The following is a 17,971-nucleotide window of genomic DNA, read 5'->3' as shown; positions in this document are numbered from 1 at the left end:
GAGAGAATGCACCAGCAGGGGCCCGGGGCCCAGGTGCCTTTACAGGCGGGCGGGCATGTGGTCATGACTGGGCGGAGCTGTCAAGCCTTCATGACTTCGTGATCCCTGAAGTTGAAAGGGCAGGGTCGTGGACAGGCCAGGGGTGGTGGGAGGGTTGCAGCTGAAATAGGCACATTAAAAAAAATATTTTGATACCCAGGAGCCACAGCAAACAGGGAAGGGGCTGCCGGGGTGCACCAGCCCCTCGAGAGACAGATTTCTTACCAATTTTAGCGGAGCGATGCTGATATGGAAGGAAAGTAGAAGCGAGGGGAGAGGGAGAGGAGGCAGAAGAACCGTGACCCCCCAAACGGGAAGAGAATGAAATAGGGGCTGCTTCTGGGCAGACACCCCGCTCGCCTGAACCCTCGGTCTCATAGGATAAGGAAGGAAATGAAAGCTGAAGGGGCCCCTAGGCACGGGGCCCAACACACACACACACACACACACGAGGTCACAGACCTCGTGTGTACACTTGTTAGGAATCTGAACTTGATCTGGCCTTGGGGCTGGGAGCCTCAGTGAGGTGAGGTCGCTGACCCTAAATCTCTCAGAGGGTTGGGTTCTACTCTGACATCAAGTTAGCAGAACCTGACTCATAGAGTCTTCCAGTCAAGGCTCCCCCTTCTTCCTTCTCTTATTCCTCGGGCACCTCTCGCACCATGAAGCTTCAGCAACTGCTTGGACCGGGAAGCTTTGATCTGACCTCCAGCTCCCAGGCTGGAGGGATCAAGGTCACCTGGGGAGCTGTCCCATTGGTCAGGGCTTGCCACCTGTAAGGGCTTCCATCCCGGCCACGTGGCTGGGCACTTTCTGGGCCCCACGCAGGGTGTCTGTGCCCCTGCATGTACCTGTGGGGCCCCATCACCAGAAAAAGGCAGCTCAGAGCTTCCACCCGGCTGATGGTGACTGGGCCCCGATAGTTCACTTCTCTCCCAAGAGACCTCCTGACATTTCAGGGGGTTTCAAAGGGACATGGTAAGCTGCATCAATGGCCTGCCACACCGATTAGCGTGGACGACCTATCTAGGGCCAGTGTGGCACAGAAACAAGAGGGTGTAAATAAGGCGAGGTCTGTGAGGGAGGACCCTCACACGCGGTCACTGAAGTTTAAACGGTTGACAACAAATGGCCCCGTTTAGGACTCTTTCCCTACTTTCCTGCAGCTGGGACACAGCTGGAATGTGGGCCGGGCCAGCGGCCAGCTCTCGGCCCCTATAGGGCCCTCCTGGACTCCTGCCTCCCTCTGCTCAGTGGAACCCATTCAGGAACCTCGGAAGGAAGACAACAAGACAAGGCCTCTCAATCCGAGATACTTCTCATTTTTTCTCAAGCCCAAGTACACCCTTCCCCTTAAGAGGGAAATCTAACTTTTTAAAAAAACAATTTGCCGTACGATTGAAAACTGAATTTTCCTGAAAATGACTTCCCTTCCTATGGAACAGAGCCGCTGTTCTAGAAAGAATCCTTAGAAGCTGAGGTCAAAGCTAGCAGCATTTTCTGCCCGTACCCCTCCCCCTCAGCACCCCACACACGCATACCCAGGGCGCTCACTCACACATGAGACCTTCTGCAGAAGCTGATAAATGTCGCTGGCAAGCAAACCTTGAAGAGGACACCACACCTGCATCCAGGTACGTATTGGCAAACACATGCAAACTGCACCAGAGGGGTCCCCACACGCAGAGACCCACACTCAGGCCCACCATGCACACCGGGTGTCCTGTCCGATGGGAGTTACGCGCAGTGAGAAGGGCAGAGGACACAGGCAGGACACGCGGCCTGGCGGAGGGAGCGGCGGATGCCAAGTGGTTAGTGGGTAAGAAGAGGAGGTGGGCCCTGGAGGCCGAGGCATGATCACGGGGGGCGGGTGGGAGGGGAGGCTGCTGAGTGGTGGGTTGGCAAAGTTTCCAAAGTGCATTCATTTCTGAAGCAACTGAGTTCTCGGCTCTAGAGCTCGGGGACTCTCTCCTGCCTCCGCGGGGCTGCTCGGCCCCGGCGGGGTCACTGAGGTGGTCGTCAGCTGCTCCTGCCCCTGCAGGCTCCGTGCCTGGCCGGCCGACTCTGCAGCTCCATCACCTGCCGTGCGCCCGTGCGCTCAAAGGAGCCTGAGGCACCGGAGCCGCCTCTGTCTGGGGGCTGGCCACCGGGACGGCTCTTTGACTATCGAGAGGGGAAGGCGGAGGAGGGGAAGCGTCGAGGGTTGTCCATTAATTTACATCCTATCATACAAACTTGGGCCCAGGGGACATGAAGGGGCTCCCTCGGCACGTGACTCATTTTCTTTCATCTGTACGGACGTCGCGTCTAGGGAGGGGGGTGGCTGTCCAGTGACAAAGGGCCCCCTCCAGGATGGGGAGGAAGAGGTCTCGTTGAGGGCACAGACTCGTACCACCGCAGCAGGGGCCACTTCCGTCCCCCTCCTGAACCGTGTCCCCCCTCTTCGCGCATGGCTCCTGGGCCCTGCTGTGTCGAGGGCTTCTGAAATGAGAGGGTTTAAATCCTGCGCTGTCCCCGAACTGTCACGTGAAGAACCACAGGGTCCTCTGCCCAGCGGTTTTGTTCTCGGCTCTGCCCTCTGGGAATTTCAGCTGCACTAAAAATAATAGAAAAATGCAACGCAAACGATAAAACCTACACTCAGGAAACATCGGCCACACGCACACGCCGGGGATCAAAAGCTGCAGAACTGGCACCCATGTGGGCCTGCCCCTCATTATTCTTCCTGGTCTCAGGGCCTCCACGCAGGGCCCTGAAACCGCCCCGCTGGACAGAGAGACAGCAGGCATAATGCAGTGTTCCCGTTTTAAAACATGAAAAGGAAAAAAGGAAACCATCCGAAATAGTTACACACACACACACACACATCACAGCATCACTCCAAGGCTCCGGTCTGCCCAGGGAGTGCAGGTGGGGCTGGGGGAAGGGCAGCCTCTTGTCTAACTCGGTGTAAGGCAGCTGGACGGTAAGACTGGGTTTTCTGAGCATCCGCTGAAGCGTCCTTTCATCGACGCGGATCTCGCCTCTCAGCAGGTTGTTCTCGCCCCCTCTCCACCTCCTGAACTTTGTCCGAAAGTCTGGTGGCAACGAGGAAACTTCCTTTGAGCTTCGTCTTCTCTTCCACTTCTTGTGCGCCTCGCCGCCGGGCCCCAGGAAGGAAACCAGGAGGGGAAGAGATGGAGGAGCAGTGGTTCCGCCCCGCCTCCTGGTTCGCGGGTGATGGTCTGCGGATGAGAGCGCGGCTTCTCTGTGGCGTGGTCGGTGCTGGGGTGACGGCCCGTGGTGGCACTTCCATCTCCTCCTCGGTGCCGCTCCAACCCTCTGGCACTGTCCCTGCCCAGCCCAGCACCCTGTCCTCGTGAGTGACGGGGATCAGGAGGCTGTCGGGAGCCGGACATTCACCGTGTCTTCAGGGAACCATGGAGCCAAAAGGTAAGAGGTGATGGAAGAGCCGGTTGGTGGGAACACCTTCCCCATCTCGGTGACGAGGCAACAAAGACAAAGTCCGACAGGATGCGGGTGCCTGAGCCAACTCCACTCTCCTTGGCACGAGCATCATCTGGATTGAGTTTTGTTTTATATATGTATATTATATATATATATATTTATAATATATATATGCATGGGGGGGTTCGTTTTTTAGCACACTGTCCCATTCTCGGGTCTGGATTTGGGGCAGTTGGTCCTCGGGACAGGTTGGACAGAAGGGGCCAAGGTACAGAAGAACCCCGAGATGAGCGTGAGGCCCAGGCCCCCCCACGCACAGAACATGGACCATCCGTAGCCATGGCTGATGTCGTCGGGGAGTCCATACAGGTAGCGAGGGTAGCGCGACAGCTCGAAGTTGATCCCGGCCACACAGGTGCACAGTGATATGATGCAGAAGGTTCCTGAAGGGCGGGGGGGAGAGAAAGGGGGTGGGGGATGGAGAAGGAAGGGAAGAGGAGAGGGAGAGACAAAGAGAGAAGTGAGGTTTATCGCAGTTTCAGTGTTGTTGAGTCAGAAGAAGAGACCAGGTGAGAGGAACCGGCTAACAAGTCCAACAACTGGAAGTGGCCACAGAGAGGAGGATGTATGGAAGGCTCAAAGCTCCCTTGCTCTCCAGTAACCGTCCAGCCTTGGACGAACTCAGGAGGCTCCTCCTCTGGGAAAACACCCAATAAACGTCCTGGCAGAGTTTCGTGCAGCGTGGAGTGAGGCAGAGAGCCTGCAGTTCATTCTCCTAAAGCACTTAAAAATTCATCGTCTTTCTTTGGAGGCACAGAACACATTCCCTCGGCTACTTCCTGAAAGAGAAAACTAGCTTTATTCTCCTCTCCCTGCAGGTAATGTCTGACGACCCCACTGGGGTGTCCTTCGATCCGTCCGCCCACAGGTCAGTGACATCCTGGAGACCCTCTCCTGTGTCCTGTAGGACATGTGCCCCGCACACTGACCCGACCCGACGAGAGACGCTTCCACAAAGCAGCAGCGGGACCGACCCCTGGGCGCCTCCATACACCACCTCCCCCCACGAGGGTTCGCCGCGCAGGGTGCATGTGTTAACTCTTCGAACCCCCTCTCACGAGGCATCCCACAGGCCTCCTTCCTGTTAGGGCCTCCTCTGTGCAAAGACGTCACCCACGTGGACCAATGAGAAGCCTGCTGTGAGAGGCCGGATGTTATGAAATGCTACAGGAGCACACGCCCATTTTTAGCCGGTGGAGCTATTTGGTGTGACTAAAACGAGCTCGAGAGCGTCTCTCAGTATTTCCTGTGTCTTGTGTTTCTTCGGTGGCCACTGACGGGGGCCGTGGCCTGAAGAGGTACTCGTGGTGTGGAAAGGCTGGGTTGGGGTGAAGGCAGACAGAGGGAGGAGGATATTTTTGGGGGGTCAGGAACAAGAGAGGTGTACTATGTTTACATTTATTGAAGAGCTCTTGCCTTCTGCTCTCAGGCCCATGAACGTGGGATAATTTAAAGGGCCACGGTGATGCCCACCAGACCTAACACGATTTAGTGTTGCATGCTAGGAACTGCGCTAAGTGCTTCACATGTACTGGCCCTTTCATCCTGGAAACAAACCTGTAAAGTAGGTTATGGTATTGTTGCCGTTTTACTGATCGAGGAGCTGGAGGCCCAGAGAGCCCAAGCCACTTGCCCAACATCACACAGCTAGAAATGGGGAGAGCCAGGCCCGGAACTCGAGCAGGCCAGTTCCAGAGCTGACAGCCTCCTCTTTTCTGTGCTATTCAGGGTGGGGTCACGCAAGGTGGGGCCCGCCATGGGTCCCCTCCGTTGCACCCCTGGGTTCCACATGAATTCTGTATTGCTCGGTCAAGGGTAGGGTCCTCTGGGGTCCCAGAGGCCCATCGAGGCAGGCTGCTGGGCCGCCCACCTCCGCAGTTTCTGGTTTGGAGGGTCTGGGTGTGGCTGGAGAATCAGGATTTTAACAAGTTCCTGGGGGATGCAGATGTCACTGGTCCACTAACCGCACTCGGGAACCACCGGGTCAGGGAGAAGGTTTTATTGGACAAAGACGAAACTTAATGGCCCGAGGCTCAGATCACAGGGGAAGAAATACAAATGGGCAAAAAATGGGAGAAACGCTCAATTTCACCAATAACCAGAGAACTAAAATTAAAAGCACCGTCACACACCATCATCTGTCAAGTCAGCAAAGTTTTTAAAAAACAATCTAAATTTATGTTTGCATTGCTTTGTTCTTGAGTGACCAGCCCCGAAACGAGTAAGGGAGCAGTAAAACGGCGCATCTCAAGACTCTCGGGGAAGTCTTCGAGAAGACATGCACTCTTCTGCCGCAGTGACTGCGTCCCAGATTAAGAAAACAGTCCTGCCTGGCAACAGAGGCGTAGATCTGAGGACGTTCGGCCGCTGAGGGCGCATCTGAGGCGTGGCTGTTGGAACAGGGCTCAGAGCGAGCCCCAGATACTGGGGTGAATGCTGCCCTCGAGGCTGTGAGGTTGGAGCTTTCTGGGCAGTGCCTGCAGAGGGTGGGATGCTTTGGTCTCCGATCTGCATTACCAAAGACAAGGAAGTCCCGGGAGGGTGGAGAGAACAGTGCAGAGGTCAGTCAGGCCACTGCAGTCATCGCGGAGAAGGAAGGGGGCTGCAAGGCGGGGACTTAGGGTGAGTGAATGGTTGCTCAGGGAGGCTACTGAAAGCCAGGCATTGGGGGTGACCTGGGCACAGGGGCTGCATGAATGTGTGTGAGCATGCCTGTGTGTGCCTTGGTGCTCAGGTGTGTGTGCGAACACATTCAAGTGTGTAGGGATAGCTGCGGTGTACAAACACATAGAGAGACAGAGAGACAGAGAGGGAACCATCAGTGTGTGAGAGACATTGATCCGTTGCCTCTGGTACATGGCCTGACCAGTCACAGCAGCTGAACAACCCCCAGGCTTTTGGGGGTTTGGGCTAATTCCACTCCGACTCCAAGACTGACTGTAATTGTAGTAGAACAACTGGTGAATAGAGCTCTACTCCAGCCTCTTCCCTTTGGAGCCGGGCTCTCCTCTGTGCTCACACCTGTCCGCAAGAAGTGGCAGGGGTAGAGACAGGGCAGTCGGGGCCACAGCAGGAGGACCGCAGGTCTGGGCTGGGGCGGCAGGCTGACCGGGATGGGGCAGTGGGAGGGGGGAAGTCCCCGGGTAGTGAGCTCCATGAAGCACGGAACAGCTTACCAGCAAAGGGCGGTCGACCTTGTGTGTTGGTGCCCAGCATTACGCTAGATGCAGGAGATAGAAGAAGACAGGATCCCTGCTCTTAAGAATCTTTCATTAAGTCTCAAATAAAAAGATGGAAGGCTTGTCATCTAGTTGGAGATACGAGCCATCCACGAAGGGAACGTTAAGGATGAGGCAGAAGCAGCAGCAGGGTGGGGGTTGAGAGACCTGGGTTTAACATCAGCTCCGAACCCCCGTCCACTCGTCTGTGAAACCCGGGAGCTGGAGCGGGCGGATGCAAGGCCCCTCCCACGCCCAGCAGTCTCTGGGAAAAGGCGGCACTGTGCCCAGGAGTAAGTGGCGAGAGGAAACCCTTTGACGGTGACAGTCATGGAAGGCCAGGGAAGGTTTCCCAGGGGAACAGGTTCTTGAAGGTTGAGCAGGGATTCTGCAGGCCTGCAAGGTGGGCGCTCATCTGGTCTCTTTTGACCTCAGCAACCCGTCATCCTAGGACCCGACGCCTCAGGGGAGATGACATGTCCGCAGACCACCTGCTCTGCACCCCTGACTTCTGAAATGCGCACTGCTGCCCTCTGAGTTGGGCTTCTGTCATTTCCCACACAAACTACGTCATAGATCACTGCTGTCCTGCCTTCTGTTCTTGCCCCCCCCCGTATCAGAGCCAGTGATATTTCAAAAATTTAGTCAGATTGTCATTTCAATCCTGCAGCTTCCTGTCACACTCAGAGTAAAGCCCACACTCCTTACCCTGCTCATATGGCTTTACTTGAGTGGACCTTGCCTACCTTTCTGTTCTATTTCTTACCTTGACTCCCACCCCCCGGCCCCACTACCTATACTTCAGCCACACAAAGGAGCAATGAATAATGTGTTGCGATTGTTACTAAGCAGCATATTCTGACAACTGAAATAACAGCATGATTTGATAAACAGTGGGAGAGGTCAGGGGCGCAGCAGGCGAGGACACGCTGGGTCTGAAACTAGCTAAACTTGCACCCACCCCAGGGCCTTGTACTCGCTGCGCCCTTGCCTGGAATGGCCCTGTCTAGCTGTTCTGAGACCGAGACTTAACTGCCGTTCTTGCAGACAGACCCCACCTGGCTCCCTCTGCAGCAGTGCCTCCCAGTGCTTTTCAGACTGGGCTCCCAGGCCTCTCCCCTCTCTCAGGCCGGCACGGCCCTGCTCCGATGTTGCCATGAGCAATTTTAGCTGGAGAGGAGTCCGGTGATTTCAATATTTTTGAGAAGCACAGGCCTGGTCCATTCGCAAGGGAACCTCGAGGTATGTCACTGTGGGAACAAGGCTCCAACGGCAAAGTCCAATGGCCCTCATTCATTCTTTGCGAGTCCACGCCTTTTGGCAGAAAGGGCTAGTCAGTCTCAATACTCCTTCCCACTGGCTCTGGAAGGGGCCTCAGACGCTGCCTCAGCCCGGCCCTCCGGGCAGCCAGGCCCCACCGGCCGGTGTCAGTGGGCTGGAATGAGAAATGCATCTCATTACCCTCTGTGCTGGGCCGCTCGCCCGTCAGGACTCGGAGCTCAGGAAGTCCAGTTGGAAGAGCGGGGCCTCCCCAGGTAGCTTGTGCTAATGAGACTCTGCCCTCCAGACCTGCCTCCTGTCCTTATTTGCAAACTCCATCTGTGAGTGAGAAGGCATGGCCAACGGGCGTAACGAACTATGTCAACAGAAGTGCTTTCTTCTAAGTGTTCAAACACAACCCCAACTTCCTCAGATGACCATCCCCACCAGGCACTGTGTCCACAATGTCACCCTGGGACCTGCAGCCCCACCCTGGCCACTCCTGTCTTCGGGTCCTGCAGGCACCTGTCTAGAGGAGGAAAGGGCTGTGCAATGTCCCGGGGTTGCTGCCTACCCTCTGTCCCCCGCCCCGGCCCCTGACCCTCCAGGCACAGCTGAGGCTTGGGTGGGGGTGCGCAGGAGGCACTAGTGTCTGAGCCCAGGCCGACTCCGTGTTCCAAGGCCACACGCGGCTTCCGCCCCATCTACCTCCTTCTCATTGCTGCCATTTCTAACCAATAGTCCCCCTGCTGCCAAGTATTAGATTCACGTTTTCCCCCTCGTTTTAGCTTCTTGGCTATTTGACAACTTCCTCCTTTGTAGCTATCCCTGCCCTCAGTTTCCAAGCTGTCCCCTGATCCCAGGTCACTCCCACCTCTCTAGACGTGTGTCCCTCTCTGTCTACGGTGGGGGCCTCTCCGCCTCCTTTTGTCTTTTCTGACTTGAAAGTCCCCCACACACTTGTTCTGGAGCCTTCACCAGCTCCTCTGACTGGAACGACCACCAGGACATGACAGAGTCATGGGATTGTGTGATGTCATGTATTATGTGACCATGTGTTCCCAACCCGAGGCACATGGCATGTTCAAAAAACATTCCCTGGCCAAACGCAGATGTCCAGCACTTCCCCATAAGCCCCAGTTCCCTTAACCCCCTGTCTTCTTTCATTCTTTCAAAGTCTTGCTTCCCTAGCAGGGGCTCAACCATCCTGGCTTGCCTGGGCGTTGGTGGGAGTGGCAGGTGTGTCCCCGGCCTGTGGGACTTTTGGTCCTAAACCTGGAAAGTCCTGGGCTGAGTGGGACACTGTGGTTGCCCCCCTCCTCACAGGTTCCCTCCCAGTCCTGCTCTCCACTCTGGGGTCACTCAGTGATACCCTGGTGGCGACATACTTCATTCTCTGCTTGCAAGTGAAAGAAGCCATAAGGACGCTTTAACCCGCTGGAAGCACGGAAACCTGGTCCCCGGAAGGTGGTGCTACTGTTAAGAAATGCCAGGCTGGGCCCTGGCCGGGCGGCCCAGTTTGGTTGGAGCCTCGTCCCGTACAAAAAAAAGGTGGTGGGTTCAGTCCCCGGTCAGAGTGCGTAAGGGAGGCAACTGATCCGTGGTTCTCTGTTCCTCTCCCTCCCTCTGAAATCAATAACAAAAAATATCCTCGGGTGAGGATTAAAAAAAAAAAGAATGCCAGGCTGGAATGGCATTGCTCTGGGGCAGCTAATTCTTCTGTAACCCTGAAATGTCGCCTGGGAACACTCAATCAGCCACCCACTGAGGGCTCTCCCGGTACCACCAAGGTCAGTGTAAGCGGATATGGAGGGTTCTTGTGTTAACCCCGTTCAGCTCACTCCTGAGCACCGAGTGCAGGTGTGGAAGACAGACAAGACGGGCCCCCTGCATGGCGGCTGCTGCCTCAGGCCCCACAGGAAGGGGCAGGGAGGCCTGTGTCTCCATCCCCTGCAGGGACTCAGGGCAGCCAAGGCAGGACTGCGGCACCCAGGGGCCCTGTGGGGAAACGGCGTCAGGACTGAGGCCTCGGGCTCCGCAGCAGAAATGCTCTTACTAATTCGAGAAGCCATCACCTAGGCAACCGAGGCCCTCACGAAGGTTCTTGCAGGGAACCGGGGCACAATGTGTACGCAGGCGTTTGCCCGAACAGCTACTCTTTATGTGACCGCGCTGTGCCCACGTCTTTGCCGGAGTGTCATTTCCGCAGCTCCCTACGGCGGGAAATCCATCTGTGTGACATTTTCCGCTCTTGGGAAGAAGGAACAACGTGTGCGCAGCCCTAGCCCTTGCTGCTGCGTGGCCAGAAGGCCTCTGTTCTGACCCGAGCCCAACAGGTTTCTGCAAAGCTGTCGCTGCGGAGGCGGCCGCCCACGTCCTCCCCGAAGACTCCGCCCCCCACCGCCCCAGCGGCTTCTCTCCCGTCTTTGAGACCGGAAACCAGCAAGTCAGCAAACAGAGAAGGGATTCCTCCTCCTCCTCCTCCTCCTCCTCCAGGAGCAGTGCTGCATCCTGGGAAGCTGATGTATACTAAACCCTTCTTCTGCTTAGATTAAACGCCTTGGTAGCATTTAGCTTCCAAGCGCACTTTATAGCTTTGCTCAGACCCGCATGGAATATAAACGACTGTTGAACTAAACGCCATTGCATCAGCAGCAGCCCACGGGCAGGTCACACGGGGTTTTCCCAAGGTGCTGTAGGGGTTCACGGGGACAACGCAGGGGTTGGTGGAAGCCTCAGGAGAGCACGCAGCAAGGGATGGGGCCCTGAGCGAGGAGAGAATCACCCGTCATGCTGCACAGGCTGCAGGCCGAGACACTGCAGGGGTGTCACCACACCGCTGGGGAGAGCAGGACTCGTGTTGCGAGGCTGCCCTACACACCACGAGGCTGCCCGATGTCTGGGTGGGACTATGCCCTATCTATAGTAATGCAGCCTCCCGACTCAAGCACCGAAAGGGGCTGGCCCACTCAGAGTTTGGCATTGCTTCTAGTTAGTGAAGGCTTCCAGATTCCTATCACAGAACTTGGCCCCTGGTTTTCACAAATTGACGGGGGGGCCACAAATGTGGAAACATGGGCATCACAGCCGGAATTGCACCTTTTGCAAAATTCAGGCTGAAGCCCTAACCCCTAGCCCTTGGCATGTGACTGTTTGGAGATAGGACCGTTGAAGTGGTAATCAAGTTAAAATGAGGCCATTATGGTGGGCCCGAATCCAATCTGACTGGTGTCCTTAGAAGAAGAAGAAGAGAGTAGGATGGACACAGAGACAGCAGACAGCCCCAAGCACAGAGGGAAGACGGCAGGAAGAGGCGGCAAGAGAGCACCCATCTGCAAGCCTCCAAGGCAGACCTCAGAGGAAACAACCTTCGGTGGCCTTGATCTTGGACTTCCAGCCTCCAGCACTGTGAGCAGATAAATCTCTCTGTTTAAGCCACTCGGTCTGTGGTGTTTTGTTTTGGCCTTGTAATTATCCTATTAAAGATAACATTTCAATACGAGACAAAAGGAGACTGCCTTCCTCTCGGACTTCACGGCCACCCTGTGGCTACCGAGGGCATCTAAATGGAGCCATTTGAGAGACAGCTGCCGAGGCTCTTGTGTTTTTTCTCCAGCTAGACCTGTTGCCAATGCTTACTCCCACTTAATACCAACCCGTCCCTTTATTCTCTTAGGTGTAGATTTAGATTTGGTCCCAAGAGCAATGGCCTTGGTGGCCTCTGTACTGAAGACAGAGCCCTTGCGAACATGTGAAGACATCAGGGGGCTGAGCGAGTGCACAGGGGGTGTTCAAAGAGCTGCGTCACGATGGGAGTTTACTAAGGTCACATCGCCCTTGTCCAGTGTCTTTGGCTGGAGCCTGGCACTGATACCCTCTCCTACTCTGCAGAGTCCCTGGAAGCTATTCTAGAAGGTGTGTCTTCCATGGGCCGGCCCTGGTCCTGAGTCTCCCAAGAAGGCTTCCCGGGTGTGTCCAGCACAAGATAATCCCCGCTTTTTCTGAATTCCTAAAACCTTTACTGTCTGCGACAGGCTACCTGACAATTAACGAAAGGGACATGGCTCGTTTCAGCTTGTTCGGCTAGACTGTAACTTTCTCCGGAGCCGGCAGGGTGGCGGTGATTCTTTTTGCATGGCACCCATCCTTGAGCGTTACAATCCAGACCACCAGGAGGAACAGATTCCTCGGCTGGGGAGCTTCGAGGTTAAAAACAGGGACTTTGACACCTAGAGGGAAATGAGGCAGACAAGCCCCGCCTTGCCATCCCCATTCCTCCTCAGTCGTTTTGTGACTGTGGAGGTGTCGGCGCAGGTGTGAGTGTGCCCACCGCATGCCCACGCACGGACGCGCCTCCTGGGGTTTCGGTGGGTCCCTCGGATTTCAGGAAGCATTTTAATTTTAATAGAGGTTCGCATTCTGAATAATACTCTCTCGGCAGAATTATTTTGAGGAGCGATGATAATAAATGGGAAAAGGCTCGGAGAAGTTAAAATTGCCTTCTATACGTGAGGTATAATATTAGAAATTGCCAGCTTTAAGTGAAGGTGAAGACGGATTGTTCTGGAGGACAAGGAAAAAAACGTGGCTGCTGCCTTCATTACCGACACCCGCTCCTTCTCCCCGGCCCCCGGGGCCCAGATAAAGGCCTCGCCAGGCAGTGCCTGCCCTCAACAAAGAAAGCGCTCATTCAGGGTTCTTCATTCTGTGCACTTTTCGGGACCAGGACCAGAGAAATCAGGAAATCTCAGCACACCCTGCTGAGGTCGACCCTCCTCTGTAACGCATCTTGTCTTGGGTCTCAGAGAGGTGACCGCGCCCAGTGGGGGGGTTATGACACTGGAGGGGGGGTCAGGAAGAACCCCTTCCTCTGGGGTAGAGGTGGCAGGTACGGTTATCCCACACTCATTTATTAGACACCTACTGTACAATGGACTGCGAGAGCTGGCTTTTTAAAATTACTTTTAGTCTACTTTCCCCTCTTTCTTCTTTTACTAAAACACCACCACCATTCTCTCTCCTGGGGAAGCCATTCTGTGATCACAATGATTAATTCAGTTTTTGTCCCTTCTGTACCTCTTGAGGTTACTGTGAGATTATGTACGTGCATATAATTCTAAATGTCAATGTTATAAATACATATGTATATTTATATGTATGTGTGTGTGATTTATGTGCACAGCACATGAATTACATAATTCTCATACTCATCTCAAATTAAATAATTTGCTAAAGGTCCCAAAGCATAAATCCCAAGCAAATATTTGACTTGGCTGTAAAGCCAAACCATTTGATTGCAGAACTATTTGAGAACGAGCCGCTCTCCTTGCTTCCTCTGCCCCCGTATGAAAACACATCCCCCCCAGGGAAGCAACTATGGGCCCACTTCCCCTCTGAGCTCCGACCTCGGGCTTTTCATGCTTCATGGAGTAAAAAGTTGGAAAGATCTGAGGTGGCTGGTCTGCTGTGAGCTGTGAGCCCTCTAAATAGGATGGGAAAGAGAGTTGCAGGAAGAAAATGAATCAGAGGGCAGCATGTCTGGAAAGCTCACACGGACAGCGGTACGGTGATTGGCAGAGGGGAAGGTGGGTGGGGGAGGGAGAAGCGTGAAAAGGGGGATACACAGTGATGGGAGGAGACTTGACTTTGGGTGATAAACACACAACACAATATACAGATGATGTATAGTCTGTTGTTATAGACTTGTACACCTGAAACCTGTATAATTTTTTAACCATTGTTATCCCAATAAATTCAATAAAACTTTCTGAAAACCAGTGCTATGAATAATTGTATGCAAGCAAATTAGGTTGCTTAGATGAAATGGACAAGTTCCGAGAAACACAAAACCCAACAGTGCGGAACCACAAAGAAATAGAAACCCGAACAAACCTAAAACTTATACAAGAATTGAATTAGAAAAAGGGAGGCGTGCGGCACGCCATCCTTTCAGCGCGAATCTTTGCAGCTTCCCCTCCATCTGGGCCGTGGTTCGGAGCGCAGGCTTGGTGGGATCCAGCTGGCTCCCGAACTGAACTGAGAGCGGCGTCTGCAGCTGTGCAGAGAGGAACATTCTCAAGCTGTGAAGAGAGAGCTTCCAAGAGGACAGCCACTTAGAGTGTGCCATCTTCCTGCCTCTGCTCCTCTCTCTCTCCTCTTCCTCGGCAACGCTTTCCCTTTGAGAAGCTCTAGGGTGCAGGGCCATCTTGCCTGAGTTTCACGCTGGGGACAGAGCTCAAAGTAACACGAACCCCCCTGCACAGTCTGACTCTGGCTTCCCAGGTAGCAGACCCAGGTAGCCCATTATTTTTTTTAATCCTCACCTGAGGACATTTTTTCATTGCTCTTTAGAGAGAGAGGAAGGGAGGGAAGGAGGAGGGGAGAGAGGGGGCGAGAGAGAGAGAGAAACACAGATTGGTCTCATTCTCATACACACCCCAACCAGGGCTCAAACCTCTAACCTAGGCATGTGCCCTGACTGGGAATCAAACCCACGACACCTTTTGGTTTACAGGGATGATGCTGCAACCAACTGAGCCGCACTGGCCAGGGCGAAGCTTTTGCAGACAAAGCCACATCACTTCCCGGGACCAGTGGGAAGCCTGGTACAAGGTGCTCTGTCGTCACACTCGAGTTCCTGTCTTAGTCATCGTAAAGCTCTCCTGGCCCACGGGCGCCCCAGGTGGTCCTGCTCCGGCTTCCTGGTAGGAAAGCTGCACACGATGGGGATGGAGCTCAGTGGACAGAGAACCATATGAAGGGTCAGAAAATCTAGGCTCTGCTCTTGTCCTGGCCCAGGAAGTGGGTACATCACCTTGACTCTCTGGGCTGTGACCCCTTCAGCCATGAGACACGGGAGGTAGGACAGGTCTTGAATTCCTGCCAGTGAAGCGATGCCAGGATGTCAGGCACTGGGGTGAGGAGCTGCCGTCCTCTCCGAATGGCTCCAGGACTGGCTGTACCTGTTTTTGCAAAACACGAGCCACCTGGGGAGAAGATCCCACCGCTCGTCTGCTGATGTGCACAGGCGGTCCGGACGATGAGACCATCAGAGGTCATTATTCGACATCAATGTACATGTGGGGCTCGGCTCTGAATTGCCTTAAGTTTAAACGTGGAAGGATTGGGACCCAGCTGTTCAAGCGTCCAGAAGAAATTGGCTCCTGAAAGAAATCTCTCTGGCTCCTGCCCTGTCTGCTCCGAGCCAAAGCCATGTTCATTAGCAGAGAAAGTGGCTTGGGGCGGGAGCCAGTGATCAGGCGAGCCTGTCACCTGGTTTGGTTTCTGCTTCCACATGCCTGGCACATTTGTCAGCTGGGCCTTGCTTTTCCTCGAGATGCAAACCTGTACCCAAGTGACTTTGCACACTGTCACCTCACGGCTGGGTCACTGAACACGTACATAGCTTTACATGGATCAAACCCTGACATGTGATACTGATAATGTGACAGGCATGGTTTCAAAAGCTTTGCCAATGTTAACTCTACAATCCTCAAAGCCATCTTCTGATGCAGACAGCAACCTCAGAGGAGGGAAATGAGGCACAGAGAGGTTAAGCACATAGCCGAAGATCACACAGCTCGTAAATATGAAGCCAGGCTTCAAACCCATGCTTTCACCATGGGTCATGCTGCCTCTCATTTCTCAAGCACATGCGTTGTCTCTCAAGCTGGACCGCAAGCAATGTAAGCAGAGGGGCTCTTTTCTTCCTCACTAGGGTCCCATGTGCCATGGTGTTTGAATTAATTTATCAATTAGATGATGAGACTCAGGGAGGAGACCCCATTGTGACCGGATGTGGCCCTGAGGAGGTTCCGGGTGCTCTCGACGCAGGCCCGACTCAGCAAATCTTGTTGCTGACTTCTTCAGAGAACTAGGAAAACCTGTATCATGCCCTGCATACAAATTCACTCTTCACCTGTGTCAGATGTGAATTTGACATGAGTTTTCTTTTAAAAAGGGAAGGGATTTATTGGAAGGAGGTGGAAGCTCGTAGAATCATAGGCAAAGCTGGAGAACAGGACAACAAGCCTTGGAGAGTAAAGGGCAGCAGCCAGGGCCGGCCTGTGATCTGCTGGCAGGAAGAACGGGTGTCCCCATGGAGCTCTGCAGAGGACATGGCTGAGCCTCGCGGTGACTGTCCTCTCAGGAGTTTCCTGGGCAATGGGGCTGGCTTCACGGGCTGGGCCATGAGTTTTCCATGAGGGTGGAAAGCTCAAGAAAGCAAAGGGGTCCTGGTCGGAGCAGTAAGTCTTTCCATAACACTCCCTGCGGCTTCCCAACAGGCCAGAAACTAAACCCAGTGGGCAGAGTGAGCTGCTGGTTTGGGATGGGGGCGGGACTCAAAGGAGCTCAGCCCAGAGCCCCGCCTACAGCCTACAGAGGGGCCCGCCTCTCCGTTGGCTCCGCCCCCAAGCCTACAGCTTGAGGCTCTCATAGCTCCTTTTTTCTCTTGAAGGTCTTGGGAATGAAAATTACTCACTCTTCGTTTTCTCAATTCAAACTCAAACGAGAAAAGAGCCACAGACAGGAGATAGATACGGAGTAAACGGTCAGATTTATTCCTGAGGACGCCAGTGTGGCCACTGAGGCTTGAGTTCTGGCCACAGTCAAGCTCTCTCACACCCTCTCCGAGGCTGACAGCTTAGGATGATTTTTCTAAAGAAAAGGTTCTGGTCTGTAGAGGAAATATCCTCACTCAGAAGTGTTGACTCACTAGCAGAACAGAGAAAGAAAGAAAAATGGGCCTCCATACAGGCATCCTGATGCTGGCCTTGGCCTTGGGCCTTGACGTCGGATTGCTGGCCACCTGGAGAGCTGGGCCAGGGCAGGGGACCCAGATGGTGCCGGCCCCTCCCAGCTCGGCCTCCTCTCCCAACCTCGCCCCTCGGAGAAGTCGGTCGTCTCTGGTCCCTTAGGAAGAAGGGCCTTAAAAGGCAGACTCTGTCCTAAAGAGATGGGAAAACGCCCTCTAGTTTTACTTGGCCATACTAACTCATGGACCCTAAAAAGCGGAGGCTCAAAGGCTTCTGGGAAATGTGATTTCAATGGAATTTGTCAGAAAATGTTTAAGAGTCGAGCCAGAGACGGGACTTTAATGAACGAATTATTATTTTAAATAAATCACAGCCAGGATATGTGGCGGAGTCTGTAAGAGGAGACTCCCAGGTTCTGTCAGGGAGGTAGTGATCAGCATTCCTTCCTGCCCAGGGCCAAAACTCGGGGGGTCAAATGTCATCTATATTTTTTCTCTACGTAAGCTGCTTATGCCTTTTTTACAGGTAAAAAGAATTTTTTGCTTCATTCACAAGAGTTCAGTTACACAGAGCTACATGAAAACAGCACTGTATTAATGACATGTGAGATTCTAGACTCAAATGAGTAAACAAAGACCCGGCACGCTGCTTCTGAAGAGCAGCCAGGGCTGAGTCTGGCAGCGTTTCACTGGCTGGGTGAGTGTTAAAAGCCCTTTGAGGGCAAACAGTGAGAACAGGACGAGCTGACTCGACTCCCCCTTCAGCCCTTATCATCAGCTCCCGAGGAGGCTGCTCCTGACTCCCCAGAACGGGTCCCCTTTCTCTGGACACCCACAGTCCCTTCTGTCACGGCACCGAGCTCTCTGCCCCCACCGCCTGCCTGGGTGGCCCTTAAGGACGGAGGCCAGGCACATTCTTCTTTGTGTGTCCTGGGTGCTAGCACAATGAATGTCTGGCACATAGTAGGCACTTGACTGACATTTATTGAGTCAAATTTAGTTTGTAAAGCAGATGATGAAGAAAAGCAACAGAGTGTCTTTGAATATTTGAAAGACTATTGGAGGAAAATCGTGCTGGCTTTAATTTACGCTACTTGAGCAGAAAGGGCCAAGTCCGATAAGTCAAGGTCACCAGAAATCGCATTAAGGCTTAGAATGAAAAAGAACAAAATAACGACGAGAGTAGCCAACA

At 53.9% G+C, this 17,971-nt stretch overlaps 1 protein-coding gene across 1 annotated transcript in view; it reads right to left on the bottom strand.

The window, feature by feature from the left end:
• Positions 1 to 2,498: 2,498 nt before the first annotated feature.
• The window catches only part of TMEM178B (transmembrane protein 178B), a 315,496-nt gene continuing 300,023 nt past the window's right edge, over positions 2,499 to 17,971 (bottom strand). Inside the window, exon 4 of the mRNA XM_037138541.2 lies at positions 2,499 to 3,929. Within this exon, the coding sequence (XP_036994436.1) occupies positions 3,679 to 3,929 (251 nt within the window). The 3' untranslated portion in view covers positions 2,499 to 3,678. The remainder of the gene's footprint in view (positions 3,930 to 17,971) is intronic.

The sequence above is a fragment of the Artibeus jamaicensis genome, unplaced genomic scaffold (assembly GCF_021234435.1).
Source record: "Artibeus jamaicensis isolate MK-2021 breed Jamaican fruit bat unplaced genomic scaffold, CSHL_Jam_final scaffold_2172, whole genome shotgun sequence".
NCBI classification, from domain to species: Eukaryota; Metazoa; Chordata; class Mammalia; order Chiroptera; family Phyllostomidae; genus Artibeus; species Artibeus jamaicensis.
Note: the sequence above shows the minus strand (reverse complement) of the source record. Positions and strands in the feature narration are given on the sequence as shown.